We start from the raw sequence: 20,323 nt of genomic DNA on the forward strand, positions 1-20,323 counted from the left end.
AGCTAATATTTATAGCACACTGCTTCTAACCGCTCTGACAGCAGTCTAATAAATGTGCCTGTATCTTTATTTAGTCCGACTTACCTGTTTTATCCATCCTTCGTGTGCACAATGTAGTCTCTTTTCCTCTTATTTCTCTCGTGGGGTCGAGCATGAAGGTCCATCTGTTGAATCAGCTCAGCGTTTAGAAGAGAGGTCACAACCTGTGTTAGGGAGTCGGGATCCGGGTCTTTGTTCAGCAGGGTTCTGTGATCTGTTGACCTCAACGAAGTATTATTGAGTGAATAAATAAATAAATAAGCAACATGGCCAGTAAATTAGAACAAGTTAATGACTATGGATTATTAGTACAATTTGATGATTATCTGATAGTACAAATCAACAGATGTGCAGAAGTCATGATGGGATTAATACTGACACGCACACACACACACATCATATAGATAGATAGATAGATAGATAGATAGATAGATAGATAGATAGATAGATAGATAGATAGATAGATAGATAGATAGATATTTTCAACACAGTATCATATTTGTGTTCCTGTAGCTCAGTTGGTAGAGCATTGCGTTATCAAGCGCAATGTTGGGGGTTCGATTCCAACGCATGATAGGTAAAAATTGATAGCCTGAATGCACTGTAAGTCATGGATAAAAGTGGCTGCTAAATGCATCAATTTAATTTAATCATATTTCCATACAAGTTCTAAATATAATTTCTGCATAAGAAAAGAAAAGAAAAGAAAAAAGATTGTGACTAATGCAGCATCTTGTGTTCAAGAGAACACAATTTTCACTTCAATGCAAAATAAAATTTAATTTATATAAAACTATAATGCTCAAAAATTAATTTCAGAAAATTCACCCTCATGTTCCACACTGACAAAAAAATTAAAATTATTAATTCTTGGGGCTTTTTAAAATTTGCCTCTAAAATGTATTTATAAATATGTTTCGTTCATAATTTATGCACATTTCTGCTTACCAATTAAAAAGTTGTTTTATACACATTATGGACATTTTATTTCAGTTGTCAAAATTAAAATTACAAAATTAAAAAAATTACAACTTTGTTAATTTTATTGTTTCTATCCTGTGCTTTTAGTTCAATATCCAAAAATATTCTGATATCTCCAATTTGTATACATGGACTGAAACCTGGCTGTCGATATCTACTTTGTCCCAATCGCAGCAGAATGTATTATCATGTAAAAAATGTATTAATACAGAATATTTTGCTAAAGCTACAGCAGCATTTTATAATGAATGAGAAATGTATGAGATATTTGAGAAAATGTAACAATAACTACTGACAGCTGGAAGTATTCTTAGTTGCTTTAATGCTAGCCACATTTCTCTAAATCTGTACAAAACCGTAGCTCCAGTGAGGTGAATGGTCCTGCTCTGTGATGGCTGTGCTTCTGTTTCTCCTGTCTGCGGTGTTCAGGCCACCTGCCATAAATCTGATCAAACGGGAAATGTTTCCGGTAGGATAAATGTCTGCCTCTCACAGGAGAGCCAAGATTGATAGTCAAAGTTAAATTGTATTAGCTGTGCAGTTTAAATATTTAACCCAGGCTTATCATAACTGCTCTTAACACTTAAAGTAAAATACAGCAGGGGTGTCTGGATAGAGATCTGTGGGCATATATCTCTCACCTCCTCCATGCTCCTGCAGTGCTTTTGCCCAATAATACTTAAATGGCTTGACTTATTAGGAATGGTCATTATAAAGCTCTCTAAAAGATTCTGGGTAATAACAGAGTCACTGATAAGTGTTTTCATGAAGGCCACCTTGGGTTTGTGAGCTGCATTGCTATTAACATAAGGATCAGTGACATAGTGTTCTTATTTTACGAATCTATTAATGTAAATTCCTATCTGTCTATAAATATAACATGCACACAATGACTTGAATGCAGTTTTGCCATCTTAAGGATATTTTTTTTATTTCTGAATTAAACTTTTTATTTATTTTTTATTAATTTGAGGAACATAAAGTATAAATGTCAGGTGATTACAACTGCCTTGATCTTGATGTCATAATGAAGAAAAAAAGCCTCATTAAAAAATAAAATAAAATAAAAACAACTGTCCATCAATTAAAAGTCATGCAGTGTAACCTAAAGTCTGGTGAAACCAACATACAGAAACATAAAAAAAGGTTGTAGTTGATATGACTTCTCAGAATTATAGTAGTAACTAATAATTTAGAATTCCTTATATTTGTACCTTATTAGATTTTTACCTTAAAATCATTCTTAGAATGATTGGTAAGATCTGTATTCATCCATTCAGATGTAAGAAAATTACAATTTTCTTTAATAATTAAATCATAATTTTTTTCTTGATCACACCTTGTTTTCATTGCCTTTAAACTTTCTTTGAAAATGCTATTATAAAGGTTTTTCCAAACCATTTCAAATCAAAGATTACATTTCTATAAACTTTTTTTGACCTCGATTTTTAAAACAGATTTCCTTTTCTCTGTTGTGGACACTCATATTTGTCATCACCCCTTAACCGTTTTCGTCGGTGCTGTTGCTGCTTCTCTTTACTCTCTTATCCTTTCAAATGAGTGGAGATGCTCGTTTATGATTCTAATTAGCAGATTAGTGTGGTAGCGTGTCACGATGAGTCTAAATAAACACAGCTGCACAGTGTTTCTGTCGGAGCGGCAGATGAGACAGGGAGAGCATGCGAGTACTGTGTTAAGAGAATTTTTTAGCAGAGTAGCATGGCGTTTGCCCTTGGACAGTGCTCTCTCACCTCAAGGTAAATGTTTATGACAGAATCATCATTAAAACTCAAGACGTTTAATAGGTCCAATTAAAACAATGACTTCATTTACAGCGGGACGAGAGCCGGCCCTATTTATTGGGAGCTGCAGTAATTGAGTTCTGGGCACTTGGACCGTTAACTCCCTCCTGCCTCCTGAGAGCCACTTCAGTTTAAAGGATTGAGGAAGTTTCTGAACACTAGAGGGCGAATGTTTGAGGCTCACGGGAAAACAAATCTAAACACTATTATGAGTGTTTAATCAGAGAATTAAAAATTTTGAGTTGACATCTCCCAACTTAAGAGTTACTGTTAAGTTCTGAGAGGGAATAAAAAGCCACTCTCTACTCTTCTTTCACCCGCGCGTGTCTGGGATTTATGGGTTAAAGAATGAGCTCTTCTCCGTAAGCTTCTCTCCACATGATGGGATCAATGTCGTTAGCCGCGAGATGACGAAGCGGTAGAACATCTCTCCGCAGTCCGGCTGGAGATTGCCACAGGGGCCGTCAACCGATCAATAGCGACAGAGGCGAGCGATTGACTGACGCCGCCCTTTTCCAGGGAAAAGAGAAATGGTGGAGAGAGTTGAAAATGTTGAAATAATGGGCCTTGGAGGCTTTGAGAGCGGGGCGAGTGCCGGCCTGTGGAGGAGAGTGATGGGCGAATTAGGGGCGGCTTGGGTTAGCGATTCCATACACACACTCATGAGGGGTAATGAAGTGGATCACCTTACCCATCTGGCTATGGACTGAACTGGTGCTTTTTGCTGTAGGTCTTTCTCCATAATACATTAATTCCCCCTAACCTTTTCCACTTCTTTGTAATTTCAGTGGCTCAGAAAATAGTTGCGACCCGGAAGAAACAGCAACTGTCAATCGGACCCTGTAAGTCACTGCCCAATTCTCCAAGCCACTCCTCCGTCTCCGCAGCGCCTGTGTCTGCAGTGCATATCAGCCAGGTGAGTCTCACACACTTACAACACAGTGAAAAATCTTTTAGTTCGTTATGTAGAGCTCATTTTAGTTTGTTCCCCAAAAGCACCTCTTTGTCTCTACCCAAACAGTGTTTTTTTTCCCCCCGCAGACAGTAATCCTCTTCCACATGGCTCAATCCTCATTGGTTTCTCATTAGCAGTGTACAAGTGAGCCTGTGTTTGTGCAGCCAAGCTTAGAGAGGCTTAGAGTAGCTCAGAAAAACAGAAGGCTTGTGGCGTTTCTTTGTAACATGAGATTATTATTATTTTTTTCATGTGTGCGTTGCAGACCAGTAATGGTGGAGGCAGTTTGAGCGATTACTCTTCTTCAGTGCCATCCACTCCCAGTACCAGTCAGAAGGAACTACGTATCGATGTACCCCAAACCGCCAACACCCCTACGCCCGTCCGCAAACAGTCCAAACGGCGCTCCAACCTCTTTACGGTCAGTCCGTTCTCCTATTAGGCATGATTGTAATTGTTAATTAGTAATGTTATAATTAAAATAGCCACAGGAACAGCAGTCAGTTTGTTTCTTATCATACCAAATGAATACAAGACATTAAATGAATATATGTATTTAAAAAAAATTATTGGAAAAATCTATATTTAAATTTTTGTACTTATGTACTACCGTTCTTAAGTTCGGGGTCAATATTTTTTAATTTTAAGTTAATATTTAAATTAATGTTTATTTTGCTCATATGCATTACATTTAAAAAAAATTGACAGTTTTGAATATTAAAAAAAAATCTCTACTTTATCACTTTATCACTTTTCCACAAAAATATCAAGGAGAACAACTGTTGTCAACATCATAATAAGAAATAAATTTTAAATGATAGCCTGAGTATATATAGTTGTGGTTATTCACCAGTTAACGTATATTAGCTTATATATTATTTAATTCTATTCATTTCTAATTTCCAAGTGAATTATATTCTTGTATACTCCTTAGTAGTGCACATCCTGCACTTGTACCACATCATGGCTTTCAAGAAGTTGTGGGGGTGGGGTTACGACAAGGTCAAGATGACCCCTCCCACACCCCCTTGACTTTTGAAGTCATGTATGTGCCCTGCACTCCAAACTGGATCTAGTCTGAAGTCAGGCTCAATTAGCAGCTAACTTGCCTTTGACTAAAATGATGTCTTCTCCCCCACAGTCTCGGAAGGGAAGCGAACCAGACAGGGAGAAGAAAGGGATGGATGGCCGCGCAGACAGCATTGGAAGTGGCCGCGCTATCCCAATTAAACAGGTAGGGTCTGGTTGGCCGTCTGGACTGGTATAATTGGAGTCCAACAGCGGTGTATTGTGGACGAAGGGGCCTCAGATCAGTACTCAGACCCGCGCAAAGCCCGTTTGATGCCATCTCCTTGATTAACAGTGAAAGCACGCACTTGACATCAATTAGAGCCAGGCTCTCCCGTGTGCTGAAATGAGATCATTAGGATAAGAAGTGGGAAGGGATTTTTCTCTCCTCAACACCCCCCCCCCAGCCCTACTCCATCTCACTCTCCCACCTTCTTTTTCCCTGACAAAAGAGGGGATAGGAAAAAAGCTAAGAAGGCCCTAATGAAGTGCAGTCTACGAATCTGCATACGGGCCCGTATTTCCCATCAGCCTGGGTCATGAATAAGCGGTGTGTCTGGGGAGGGGTGATGTGAAGAAGACCCCCTCCACTGCACTGTGGGAGAGATTGTTTGACTTGGCCTTAATTTGTCACAAACAAGAGTGCATAGCGAGAGAGTAAAGGAGAGTGCTAGCTAGCGTGGGGGTGGGGGGGCGAGATCATTCTCGGCGCATCTCAGCTGGAGTGAAAGAATCAGGTAATTAGCGGCACTAATCGTGCCCTCTCATGTCAGCGCCGTGGCCTTGTTTGTAATTTTCTAATGAACAAATTGCATCTCTGATTAAAGCTGCCTTTAAGTGAGATCTGTGTTTATTAGCGTGCCACAGTGGAGCAGCGTTTCCGTCACCCACCGTGCAGCGCAGCTGGCATTCAAGAGCGTAGATGCAAACATTTTGGATGTGTAGGATGCATTCGAAAGGTTCGCTAGGTTTGCATTGAGAGATTCCATAGGACATTTAGACACCGAGGCAATAATCAACCCTGCAAATTAAATGGGAAAATACAGTCACTTGCAGAACATACCTCTTCTATGATTCTTTATTTTATTTGTTTTATTAAAATGTATTTAAATATTTGTGGGGTCAAAAATGTTAGGATGATATTACCGTCCTGATATTATAATGAAGAAAAAAATAAAGTATAGCCATTTTTGAAAAGAAATAAGTAGCTACACACTATATTTAATTATTTTTTTAGAGAAATTATTTTACCAAAGCTGCTCTTAACATTTGAAAATATTTGTCTGCAAAATGTAACATGCATGAATTAAACAGGAAATCCTATTATATTTCATATAATGCATCCTATATCATATAAAGGACCCCTTAAAGACCCTCATGCTGTAAGATGTTTACACTCACATTTATATACCGTCAGAAGTGTTTTTTAATTGATACTTTTATTCAGAAAAGCATTAAATTGATCAAAGGTAACAGTAAAGACATTTATAATGTTAGAAAAGATTTGTATTTAAAAATAAATTGTTCTTTCAAACTTTCTAATCAATGAAGAATCCTGACAAAAAGTTTTCACAAAATGCTAAATGGTAATGTATTTGAGGTGTAAGGAAAATATGTCAAACATATTCATAAAGTAATTCAATTTGCTTTATAAATAAATTTACTGTCTTAAAACAATTTTTTTCAAAATCGTATGTAGCTAACATGAATACAAAGAGTTCATTTCAAGAACTTGGCCCGTGTTTTAAAATAGTTTTTTTTAAAGATTTTTCTTTTTGTGTCTTTTATGCGTCGTAAAAACTTCATAGCAAAATTTAAGCTAAAGCAATTTCCTGTACGGGTATAAATCAATTAAGCCTTCAGTTTCAACTTCCTTGGATTTGAGAAATAAGACACTACATTTACTCGCAAATTTATTGCTGATTTGTAAGGCAGAAACGTGATCTTGAAAATACTTTTGGAGATTTTGGCCATTTCAAGCAGATGTATGCCTATTGTTACCTACATGGAAAATAGCTGCCTAGGAGCATTACCAAGATGGCCGCTGAGCGAATTGCCTGAAAGGGACTTTGGAGGTACTTCTTTTTCGAGGCACACAAGCGAGTGCTAATGTTGCCAGCAGTGATCTCTCACCTCCCGCGGCTCTATTTGCATAAATCCTGTTAAATTCAGTGGCGGTTAATGAAGAAGAAATGAGGCTGGCCCGGCTACAGCGGTGCTGAGAGCAAGGCACTGCGCTAGTGGCAGATGGGAAGGCTGAGCCGTAGCAGGCAGCTGTGCAGAGGAGAGAGCAGCATGCAGTTTTAACTAGGATCTGACTCTCTTCCGACTGGGCTTGTGCTGCGGCTAATTTGGATGTGCGATGCCAAGAGCGATCAAGACGATAACGTGTGCTCTCAAGAGAGAACAACCATTTCTACTACTTTAGTGCACGTCATTTTCCTAGATTACATAGTGCATTTACAATATTTACTTGATTACAGTAGAGAATTCTCATTTTGTGTACTAGTTGTGTGCACTAGGTTTCGAAAGAAAATATTTAGTTTTAATGTCAAGTATATTAGAGAGCCTTCAGTATAGTGAAACATCAGCGGATGGAGAGTGTGTCGTATGGGGGGGCCTGGCGCAGAGCCATATCTGAAGCATCTCTCAGCCTCTTGACACTGCAGGTACATAAATGAGGGATTAATTTCCCTGGTGTCAGACAGAGCCTGCCCCACACTTACTCGTACACGCACACACTTACGCACACACTATTGTGCTGATCAGAAGCCCCATCGGTGCCCGTGTCCCTCATCTCATGAGGAGATCAATCAGCCAGTGCAATCAGAGCTCACCAATCTATGCAGTTCACAGTGTTTCAGTTCTCCCTGCTGTCCTGTCGCTCACTCGCTAGTGCTTTAGAATCGTGGTGGTGCAGATTTTTTTTGGATTTTCTTTGTTGGCTTTTTGGAAATGTTGTGAAGTAAACGATTTAAGTAAGATGGCACATTTTGGGGGGGAGATCATATTGCGTGAAAAAAAAAATTCAGGTAACTTTAGTATATTGACCAATTCTCACTATTAAAGGGGTCATATGATGCGATTAAAATTTTTCCTTTCTTGTTGGAGTGTTACAAGCTCTTTGTGCATAGTAGATCTGTAAAGTTGCAAAGACTAAAGTCTCAAATCCAAAGAGATATTCTTTATAAAAGTTAAGACTCGTCCACACCCTGCTAAAACGGCTCGTTCTAACACGCCCCCACATCTCTACGTCACTATGTGGGAATATTTGCATAACGCTGCCCAAATGTTCACGCAAAGAAATAAGACATAACTTTTATTCTCTCTGTTGCCGCAGCCATGTCGTGGAGTCGCTGTGTGTTTCGTTATGAAAGCGAAACTACTTGTTTGGCCTTTCAAAAGAGGACACGACTAGAAATCAGTGGTTAAGTTGTATTTCAACACTGTTTCAGAACAGCCAAACCCAAATATTCAGATTTATGCTGCACATTTTATGGACGATGAGGACTCTTTCCTGAACCAGTAGCCTGCAATGTATGTGGCACAAGTAAGTACATTATTTATATTTAAATAATTTGCCAATGATGATACAAACGCGAGTTTTGAGCAGTGTAGAGTAGGCTTGTTTGTTGTTTCTCAGATCACAAATGCAGATGTGGTTTAATGTTTACGCAGCACGATACGCATCACATAAAAAGACAGTATGTGTCGTTATAGCATATATATATATATATATATATATTTTAGCAGCATTATATGACCCCTTTAACTAGTTTCTTACTAGCATGCCTATTATTATCATATATTAACTGTCTATAAGTACCGTTGTAATGATCTTCAAAGTTGGGGTAAAGGAAGGAGACCAGGGTCGGCGTACGGGGCTCGTGAGAAGCTTTATTTACCAAACCAAAAATAAAACAAAGAAACAGTCGCGGCAGGTGCGCGCACTTCGCAGCTTTCGCTTTCACTTTACTGCCCGTTTTCCGCAGCCTTCTCGGTCCAGCACGAGTCCCCGTCTCTCGTCCTTCGCCAGCTGTCGCGCTCCTTAAATGGTTCCCCACGCCAATCACTGCAACGAGATCCAGCTGTTACTTGTTTCTCACCTGAACCACTTACCGCCGCTCGTCTCTTCACTCGCTCTCCCGTTGCAGACTTCGCTAAACCACGCCTCCCCCGCCACAACCGTATTTTCCGGACTATAAGTCGCACTTTTTTCATAGTTTGGCTGGTCCTGCGACTTATAGTCAGGTGCGACTTATTTATCAAAATTTATTTGACATGAACCAAGAGAAATGAACTAGAGAAATGAACCAATAGAAAACATTACCGTCTACAGCCGCGAAAGGGGGCTCTATGCTGCTCAGTGCTCCTGTAGTCTACAATGAAGACATAGAGCGCCCTCTCGCAGCTGTAGACGGTAATGTTTTCTCTTGGTTCTAAATAAATGCGACTTATAGTCCAGTGCGACTTATGTTTTTTTCCTCATTATGACATATTTTTGGACTGATGCGACTTATACTCAGGTGCGACTTATAGTCCGAAAAATACGGTACTTAGTATAAAGCACATATTCTTCATGAACATATTCTATATCCCTAATCCTACACCATACCTAAACTTAACAACTACCTTACTTACTATTAATAAGCAGCAAATTAGGAGTTTGAGGCAAAATTCGTAGTTAACGGTTTGTTAATGGCAAGACTAAAGTGTGACCGTTTTTATATACTGCAACTGGGATTTAAACTGCTATATGATGGACGTTTTTGCTCCGGTATCCAGCTAAAATGAAAAAAACTTATGCAGTTACATTGTACTTGTACTTAATGTGGACTCAGATCTTTTTCTTAGTTCACTTGTTAGTTCCAATCGTTTCAGTCTTCTTTTACTTTACTGTTTTTGGAACCCAATCAGAATGTATTAAAAAATAAGCAATAATAAAAAAAAAAGAAAAGGGTGTATGGAGAGCAAAGCAGCAGTTGAGCCGCTGACCAGAATCCCTCCATCAGATCAGTGACTGCATCTGCTGCCGTGGCATTTCCCATCTAATTGGGTGCCACGTTCAGGCGATGAGTGTTTCACCAACAGTATAAAAGCGGCCCAGGCACATCCCTTCACAGACGATAACGCAGTCGAGCAGTTTGTGCTCAGAGGCATGGGGCAGATCTTCGTTCAGGAATTGGATGTTAATTGATTTGATAATTCCCTGTGGTCTTTCCTCTTACGTGCTTGCGTCTCTCTCAATCTGCCTCCTCGCATCTCACTGGCCACAGCAGGCTGCTGGGCGTTAGACCTGCTCTCCGATTAGCGTGTGTGGGCATGTTCACTTCCGAGTCTACCTACATCACATTAACACCTCTACACTGGCCTCTTTTGGTCCAGGAAAGTGGATTTTACAGATTTCACTGGAAATCTCTCACTCATGGCACAGCATTAATGAATTTGCCTGAACTCTTGTGCACTGGCTTTCAGCTGCACATCATTGCCGGCTCCGCTGTTCCTTGAAGGTATGGCCATAATTGTTAGTGAGTTACTCACACAAGAATGAGTCGTGAACAAAATCGATTGCTCTAGATGCTTTGGATTTTCAACACTCTTAACAAATAAAGTTTACAAAAAGGGGGTTTTCGCAATGATGCATAAAAGAATAATTTTGGGTTTTTCAAAGAAACTTACAGTGAACAGTTTTTGTTTTAAAGGGATACGCAAAAATTAAAATCTGTATTAATTACTCGCCCTCATGTCATTCCAAACCCGTAAGACCTTCATTGCTCTTCGGATCATATTTTATTAAATCCAAGAGCTTGCTGACCCTGCATAGAGCGCAAGGGTACTACCACGATCAAGGTCCAGAAATGTAGCAAAGACATCATCCATAAAATAGTCCATGTGACATCAGGGGTTCAACCATAATTTTACGAAGCTATGAGAATACTTTGTGCAAAGAAAACTAAAATAACGACTTTATTCAACAATTCTTCTCCTCATCCCCTATACTGTGTTGCGCTGCCATTATGGAGAGAGTATCACGACGCATGTGCTTGCTTCCACTTCATGTAAACAACGCATGCACATGGTGCTGCTGCTTACATTGAACATGCACATGCATCAGCACGCATATGCATTGTTTACATGAAGCAGAAGCAAGCACATACATCATGATAAAATTATTATTGAACCCCTTATGCCACATGGACTATTTTACCGATGTCCTTGCTATGTTTTTTTGGACCTTGATCATGGTAGGATCTGGTAAATGCTGTCTATGTAGCATCAGAGAGCTCTCGGTTTTAATGAAAAAAAATCATAATTTCTATTCCAAAGATGAACAAATGCCGCGTTTCCACCGAAATTACCTGGAACATTTGTACCAGGAACTTTTTTCCTAGGAACTTTTTCCCCCCAGACCCGTTGCTTTCTGTGTTTCCACCACGGTCTAAAGTACCTGGAAGATTAGGCAAATAGTCTGGTGACGTAGTTCTGCGCGCTTTTCTCAATACAAAGTACGCTGATTTTGGACTTGCATCCTTGCAGTTCAGACTTTGTGCATTCGAATCGGGAGTGTGATGTCCACGTTCATTTAATCCGGTAATTCTGCAAACAGCAGCGTACTTGATAACATCAGTCAGCTCGCCTTGCAATTTTCCTCCCTGTATATTTACAATAAAACTAAACCGGATATCAAATACCACTGCCTACTTTCGTTTTCATTTGAACATAATATTAGCAACAGAAATGTACTTAGTTAAGGGAAATATGTGTATAGCCTATACAGCCGTTACAATGAAACAAAATATTATATCAATTTGCCTTTTTTATTTTCATTTTAACATATAGATAAATTGAATACAGACCAAAGATTACCTGTTAGATTTATCCAAAACGAATTATATTTTATGGTTAACCACTAAAGAGACATCAGAGCCAGTGGCACATATCAGAAGGTCTAGCCGAGGTGAGGCTGCTTCTAGGCAGATAGATGATCACTGAGCTCCCGCTGATCGTGTGGAGCTCACCGTCTCCAAGATCGGCGAAACACATATTTAAATAAGCGCCGTCTTTATAAATAAACCACAGATTTGAGTTTTAAACAACTACATTCTCACCTGAAATACTTTATAAAATACATTTCATGACTCAATAAAAGTAATATTTTGAAAATGGTAGAAATCACAATGCTGCGTGAACTCAACCAATCAGCATGTTTAGCACCCAAGTCCCGCCCCGAAAGTTCCGGAACTTTGAAAAAGTACTACCACGCCAGCAGGGACTTTCTGAGGTGCATTTTTTACCCGGAACATTATTTAGTTCCTGGTTCCTGCGGTGGAAACACACTGAGTACCAGGCCAAAGTCCCTAGTTCCTGGGTAAAGTTCCTGCAGTGGAAACGCGGCTAAAGGTCTTATGGGTTTGGAATGACATGAGGGTAAGTAATTAATGACAATTTTTGGATGGACTATCCCTTTAAGGCAGCGACGTATATACTTCAAGGGAAAAAGAAAAATGAACTGGTGTGACATCATAATATGTAATGATTTTATGTTTTGATGGCTAATTGGCTATAGTCTCATTTATTAACTACATTCTCATTAGTGGTCGACCGATATATCGGCCGATATTTACTTTTATTTTGACAGCGCTGAGAACAGCAGCCAGCTCCTGAACACACCGCGCTCACATTCTACTTCTTGTTCACCGTCGACATTAACAATTTTGTCCACAGACAGAAGTCTGTCTAATAATCAGATAGAACTGTTAGACAAAGGAATTAAAATGTATACAAAAAAGTATTTTTATATTGTTAGTAATAGACAGGCAAACATTATAATACTTTCTCGTTTGCCATCAGCATTCAACAAATATGCATTTACATAATTTAAAACAAATCATTGAATGACTAATGAACATGTAATTTAAAAAACCTTGCAAACTTAGTCGAATCCAGCTGAGGGATCTTAGGAAGTGCACATTTTGTATCCGGCATGATCACGATGCACACAATCACCCAATGCACACAAACTTCCCAAAACTCTGAGTGCCCTGTTAGTTACAGTGTTTACTTCCTTTTTAATTAGAATTCAATTAAATATATGTTTATTTGTGGAAAATACTTTATTTGAAGTATAAGCATGTTTTTTTACACATTTATTTTTAAATCCATTTTCTTATATATATATATATATATATATATATATATATATATATATATATATATATATATATATATATATATATATATATATATATATATATATATATATATATATATATATATATATATATATATATATATATATATATATATATATATATATATATATATATATATATATATATATATATATATATATATATATATATAAAAATACAATTATATTGGCTTTATATCGGGCATCGGCCTCCCTGCTTTCCAAGATAGCAACATTGTCTTCGGCTGTCAAAAAACTAATATCAGTCGACAAGTCTCTTTCATACAATCTGCTTTTGCCCACGGGGCAGTTATGTTTCTTGGGTGGACCTTCTTGCTTTTTTCTAAAAATCTATGTATACTTTTATCTAAAAGTATGATTTTGTACATTTTCATAAAGGGGACAGCACATATTCGCATATTCATCTAAATGCTGCTCCCAGCAGTGTTGTTGGTGTCGGAATGTTCTCTAACACAATACCTGCTCAGGCATTTTAAACTTACCCCTAAGCGAACAACAAACAAGAACTGTGCTTCGAGTATATTAGGGCCTTAAGTGTAAAGAACATTTGAATAATCTGAAGAACATTTTTTTTTTAACTAGAGAATCTTTTGTGCATTTGAAAAGTTCCATGTATTTGAAAGGTTCTTCATAGAACCATAGATGAACCATAGATTTCTTTTTTTTTTTTTACATGAGTGAAGAACATCTTGGTCAATTTCTGTGGGCGTTACTTGTTCTTCTTTTTTTATCACAGAAATTCACAAAACAAAGACATAAAACAGGCATGAACTTATTCAGTTGTCTTTTTACTCTGTATGTGCACATGTTAGTTTTATTCTTTTTTAGACCTTGTCGCAGTTTATTTTCCATTCGCTGTGATCTCATTATGAAGGTTATTGTCCTGACTCCTGAGCTGAAGGTTACGCTCTCAACATGGCTCTCAGCTACAATAAAACCTTTGTAAAAACGCCTTCATTAGAACATGCTCCTCATTAAAACACGCAGACGGCTTGGTGGACAGTAATGAGGCTGGGGTGGGCTTGCACTCTCCAGCAATTAGATGGCTAAAGAGGAGCGTTTTCACCGCTGTCTCCCTGTGGAAGGCTTCAAACCAGCCTCTCTGAGCCCTCAGAGTGGGTGTAGGAAGGTCAGATATGTCACCTGAATTTGCCATGACAACTCTTGCCTCTGCCAATCACAGCCTCCTTTGACCCTTTGCCTTGTTCTTAATATGACTGTTTGTCCAATCATCGCAGTGATCCCGTTGTTTTGACATCTATGGTATATTATGACTATATTATGTTGTTTGTTTTGACTGGTGGTCATTTTAATGGCTGTTAGTGTTTTTTTTTTTTAATGGCTCATTTAAATTTCTCAGAGGTCACACTAAACAGTGATTGTTATGCTGAAACTCAGTCAAAACTTGGCAAGCTCTTTGGTTTGTCTGTAAAAATAGTTTAGTTTGATAGAGTTGTTTATAGATTTGTTCAGAAACTAATGTTACTCTAATGATCGCCAGCTTTGTTTACTGACCCTGTGCAGCCCGGAGTCTGCCGACATCTGTTTCACATTCTTAATTAGCCGATTACCGTGCACGCACACATCTTTGTTAACTATATGGAAAGGGATTTTGACACAAGCTTTAATACAAATTAATTTTCAGAAGTAAGGCTGTAGAAGATGGATGCACTAAGACTAATGTCTGCAGAAGAGCCATCTTCATTTCAGTGTTGTACCTACTGGTTTGTGGTATAAAATTTTAGTGCAGTTGTACCAGTTTTTTTTTTTTTTTTACCAATTTCAGTTCTGAATAATGATTCTCGCAGAAAAAAATTTAATAATAAATCATACTAAACAAACAAAAACGGTATTACACTTTATTTGCTTATTATTTGTATAAAATACTAATGACAAAAAAATTGTGTATCTTTTTTTACTGTACACCAGTCAGTGTCTTGATTTAATTCTCACAAAGTAAGTATATTAAGCGTAGTGTGTTGTTTGATTCACTGAAAAGAACTGGATCATAGAAGTAATTTGTTCAGGAATCAGACAACAGTGTTTTTGATTCATTTAAAAGAATCTGCTTATAGAGTCAGTTAGGAATTGTTTCCTGAATGAAATAACCAGACTACACCGGTTGTGCTGTAAGGTTTTGAATCTCTAGTAAGAAAATAATGGTCATTTGTTCAGGAATCACTGATTGCAAATATTTAAAAAAGACGAAGAACCAGTTCTGAATAAAACTATAGTTTTTAATGTTTTATTTTGCTGGCCATAACTACTATTATTGTCTTTGATTTTCAGTTTTTTTTTGACTATCCACTTGTCATCCTAGCCAATGTGTTCTCAAAGCTCAAAATATAAAATTTTTCCCTGTTTGGTGGTGCAGAGTGAACACATTACACATTACATTTTACTGTGCATTGCTCTCTTAAAATTTCCGTACATCCGAAATACAATGGCACTGAAACTTCTCTCCTCATCATAAAGGGAAATTAGTATCATGGTTGTAATTGCATGTTCTGGTGCGTAGATGAGCACTGAGCTGTGCACATTTGACGAAGTTCTGCCCCCTCAGAGCAGGGGTGCTTTGTAAGGAGTTAAATTGGATGGTTAATTCGGGTGTTATTTACCCTGTAATTCATTAGCTTGGCCCTGCCATTGGCAGCGGGCAGGCTGTAATTTCACGCTTCGCAATAAAAGATGTCTCATAATCTGCTTCATTTAGCACCGAAAGAATTTAATGAAATTAACTGCAGCCCTAATTAAGACGGTGAATATTAAAGACCTGCTATCAAGCCTTTAACGAGTGTGACATGATCCGCCTTCTGTGGGATTGGAAAAATATCATTTCCCAGGGAAAGGTTGTCGCTGCTCCGAGCCATTTTGGCCAAGATGGCATTTTTGTCATGCACACTAACCTCCTCCAAATTAGATTTTTTTTTCCCTTTCCCTGTATAATTTTAGCTTGAAAATAATTTAACCAAATACACAAACATCAATCAGGGCTCTCTGTTTAGATTTGGCTAATCTCTTGTTGCCAGTATCCACTGGCTTCGATTGGTTCAAGCTTTCAGGGGAGTGTTGAAACCACTCATTAAGCCTCTTGATGACCTTGACGTGTTATTGTTTAAAACTGAGAGCCACCATGAACCTCACATTAATGTCTTTACTGTCTGTTCATCAAACTTGGGCTCCCAAGCGTCATTTAATATGACCAGGTGTAAGGGTGCTCTGATCAGGATTTTTGAGACCGATCACCTGATTTTGTGAGCTGTATGTGAGGTTCACAAATACTCTGTTTGCAGTGCGTATGTAGTCCATGTGTGGTATAGAAGCAGCACAGACTGTACTTTCACACAGGAGTCTGCTCCTGATCCATGGCTGTTTACCACAAACACAACATTTATCCATTATTTTGATTTTAAATCCAAACATAAATTAAATTTTTTACACTATACAATAATAAAATCATCAATTATTCAATGCTTTTTACTTTTGCATTTACTTTTAGATTTATATATTAAGTTGCTAAAACAAAACATTTAAACTTTTTTTCTTACGTTATCACAAACATTCTAAATTAGAACTTGCCATTGACAGAAACAGTCAGCTCTGCTCTACTGCCTTTTCTTTTGCATTTAAATCTTTATTACAAGCAATCCTGCGGTTCATAAAGAACTTTAATTAAGAAATTATTGCCTAGTTTATCTAAAAGTGCTCTTTTACTTTAAACCTAGGGTGTTGCCAACACATAGGGTGTTGGCTGTGAAATTCAGTAGATTTTAATTACATGCATTTATGGTGTAATTACTAAATTTTTATTTCAATGCATGTTCATATTTACCACAAACAATGTACAGTCATGGCCAAAAGTTTTGAGAATTACATAAATATTGGAAATTGGAAAAGTTGCTGCTTAAGTTTTTATAATAGCAATTTGCATATACTCCAGAATGTTATGAAGAGTGATCAGATGAATTGCATAGTCCTTCTTTGCCATGAAAATTAACTTAATCCCAAAAAAACCTTTCCACTGCATTTCATTGCTGTCATTAAAGGACCTGCTGAGATCATTTCAGTAATCATCTTGTTAACTCAGGTGAGAATGTTGACGAGCACAAGGCTGGAGATCATTATGTCAGGCTGATTGGGTTAGAATGGCAGACTTGACATGTTAAAAGGAGGGTGATGCTTGAAATCATTGTTCTTCCATTGTTAACCATGATGACCTGCAAAGAAACTCGTGCAGCCATCATTGCGTTGCATAAAAATGGCTTCACAGGCAAGGATATTGTGGCTACTAAGATTGCACCTAAATCAACAATTTATAGGATCATCAAGAACTTCAAGGAAAGAGGTTCAATTCTTGTAAAGAAGGCTTCAGGGCGTCCAAGAAAGTCCAGCAAGCGCCAGGATCGTCTCCAAAAGAGGATTCAGCTGCGAGATCAGAGTGCCACCAGTGCAGAGCTTGCTCAGGAATGGCAGCAGGCAGGTGTGAGCACATCTGCACGCACAGTGAGGACAAGACTTTTGGAAGATGGCCTGGTGTCAAGAAGGGCAGAAAAAGAAGCCACTTCTCTCCAAAAAAAACATCAGGGACAGATTGATCTTCTGCAGAAAGTAATGTGAATGGACTGCTGAGGACTGGGGCAAAGTCATATTCTCCGATGAAGCCCCTTTCCAATAGTTTGGGGCATCTGGAAAAAGGCTTGTCCGGAGAAGAAAAGGTGAGCGCTACCATCAGTCCTGTGTCATGCCAACAGTAAAGCATCCTGACACCATTCATGTGTGGGGTTGCTTCTCATCCAAGGGAATGGGCTCACTCACAATTCTGCCCAAAAACACAGCCATGAATAAAGAATGGTACCAAAACACCCTCCAACAGCAACTTCTTCCAACAATCCAACAACAGTTTGGTGAAGAACAATGCATTTTCCAGCTTGATGGAGCACCGTGCCATAAGGCAAAAGTGATAATAAGTGGCTCGGGGACCAGAATGTTGAAATTTTGGGTCCATGGCCTGGAAACTCCCCAGATCTTAATCCCATTGAGAACTTGTGGTCAATTGTCAAGAGGCGGGTGGACAAACAAAAACCCACGAATTCTGACAAACTCCAAGAAGTGATTATGAAAGAATGGGTTGCTATCAGTCTGTATTTGGCCCAGAAGTTGATTGAGAGCATGCCCAGTCGAATTGCAGAGGTCCTGAAAAAGAAGGGCCAACACTGCAAATACTGAAAATCTTTGCATAAATGTCATGTAATTGTCGATAAAAGCCTTTGAAACGTATGAAGTGCTTGTAATTATATTTCAGTACATGACAGAAACAACTGAAACAAAGATCTAAAAGCAGTTTAGCAGCAAACTTTTTGAAAACTAATATTTATGTAATTCTCAAAACTTTTGGCCATGACTGTACTGTTACTTAAATTCAGTGCATGCAGTGCAGCAAAAATAAAAGAACTATCTCTGCACTGCTCCTAAACACACTGCCAGACAACAACAGTGTGTGCAGCGTGAACGCTTCAATCCAATAACATGAGTTCAGAAAATATATGCAACACAGACTGGAGTAATATGAACATGGCATTAATATGTGTGTGCGCTGCGAGTGTGCATGAGTGGTCTTCAGGAAAGCGCGTGAGCATTGAATGGTTTAAACACTGGCAAGAATAAATGCAATTTATAAACCTTAGTGACGATGCGACACTGCCTCGATAGTTCAAGTGACAATTCCTGTGTCGACTGTGCAGCATGCACCTCGCTTATAGTGCAGATACAATGTGATTTGAAGCCATTTGCATTTTGAGAGAGAACGTGAGCGCAAGGTGGTTCACTCACGCTGTTTGTGACATTATGTCTCACAGAAACTTTTTCAAATTACTTTATCAGTTATTTTATGAAGAAATATTAATCGTACCTCACCTAAAGCAGTGTGGTTATTTCACTCGCTCCGAACAGATAAGGTGCCGCTGCATGTCATGCCAAACTGCTCATGGCAGGCTCGTCATCAGCTAGTGATCGGTTTTATGAGATCGGCCTTTTTAGAGACCGCCGATCAATCATCCCAAAGCGATTATTGGCCGATTGTGATCGGTAGCTGATCAATCAGACTTTGTGTGTAGTCACAAAGACATAGATGTGAGAAAATAACCATTTTAAACCTTCATTGTCTCACAAAAACTAGAGATTATAAAACGCATGTCCCTCACATTCACAATCCTTCTTCCACTCAATATATTCTCTATACAGAATAGATATACTATATTAGTAGTTAGAGGAATAATTTTCATCCTGTTTCATCTTTTTTATATTTCTGTAGTAACCTGCTAACACCAAACTAGAAAAAATCTTTTAAAAATACTTTTGGAAATGCATGTCCCAGGTTCTGAAATGTAATATTTGAGATCATGTTGGTTTCATATGATTTGAAAAAAAACTTTTATACTCTTCCTGTAGCCATCAAGTAAAAAGTAATAATGTATTTCTGCACACTTTGAATACATGTGAGAAAGTAAAAGAGAATGTGGTAGAGCTGCCTGTCATTAAATGATAAATGTCTTTTGGGGAGGTGTGTCCTCTCACTGCCTGCACTGGCCAGATCAGATGGCCGTAGTGATATAAGACCTCCAGATTTCATGCCATGTCACTCACGTGGCCCCACTTCCCTCGTACACACACACGTACACAGTCACTCACATTGACAGGACCGGAGGTGAGCCAGTGTTGGGATGACACACTTAATTAAGCACCCTTCTCTCTGGAGTGCCCAAGAACAATAAGGCCAGCGTGGGCAAGTACCCAACCTTTTGTTAAGCGGCTGTCCGGTGTGGGCTCATAGGAGACGGATCCTGTCCACCATACTGACTCTGTCCACACCCATGCCACAGTCCGCATTCATCTCCTGGTTAACCTCTCCTTTTGTTGTAGAAGAATGGAATAAATGAGAAGAGCTGAAAGAAGAGGATAACGCACTGATAAGAGCACATCGGCACATCTTTTAATCGAAGAGTGCAAAGATTAGAGTCTTTTGTTTGTTCGTGAAGTTTATTTGTAATTGACGCTTATCCAGTTCCAGCTATTTCCTTCCAGAAAAAAAGAGAATATAAATGTTCTGCCTTTGCTTTGTCTGTCTTATGTTGACTTGACAAAGCCAGCATATACTGATCTATTATTTTCTCAAATGCTGCCTCTAAAATTAAAAAAAGTAAAATGAAAGTGGCCTAAAATGAGCAGAAGACAAAAAAAGGAACACATTCATGTAATTATAGTAGTAAT

General features: G+C 38.4%; 1 protein-coding gene across 4 annotated transcripts in view; it reads left to right on the forward strand.

The window, feature by feature from the left end:
- The window catches only part of agap1 (ArfGAP with GTPase domain, ankyrin repeat and PH domain 1), a 200,456-nt gene that overhangs the window by 129,285 nt on the left and 50,848 nt on the right, over nucleotides 1-20,323 (forward strand). For all 4 annotated transcript variants that reach the window (XM_059571349.1, XM_059571350.1, XM_059571347.1 and 1 more), the window contains 3 exons: nucleotides 3,611-3,738; nucleotides 4,043-4,198; nucleotides 4,919-5,011. In XM_059571349.1, coding sequence (XP_059427332.1) covers nucleotides 3,611-3,738; nucleotides 4,043-4,198; nucleotides 4,919-5,011 — 377 coding nt within the window. The remainder of the gene's footprint in view (nucleotides 1-3,610; nucleotides 3,739-4,042; nucleotides 4,199-4,918; nucleotides 5,012-20,323) is intronic.

This window comes from Carassius carassius, chromosome 17, assembly GCF_963082965.1.
Source record: "Carassius carassius chromosome 17, fCarCar2.1, whole genome shotgun sequence".
Lineage (NCBI taxonomy): Eukaryota > Metazoa > Chordata > Actinopteri > Cypriniformes > Cyprinidae > Carassius > Carassius carassius.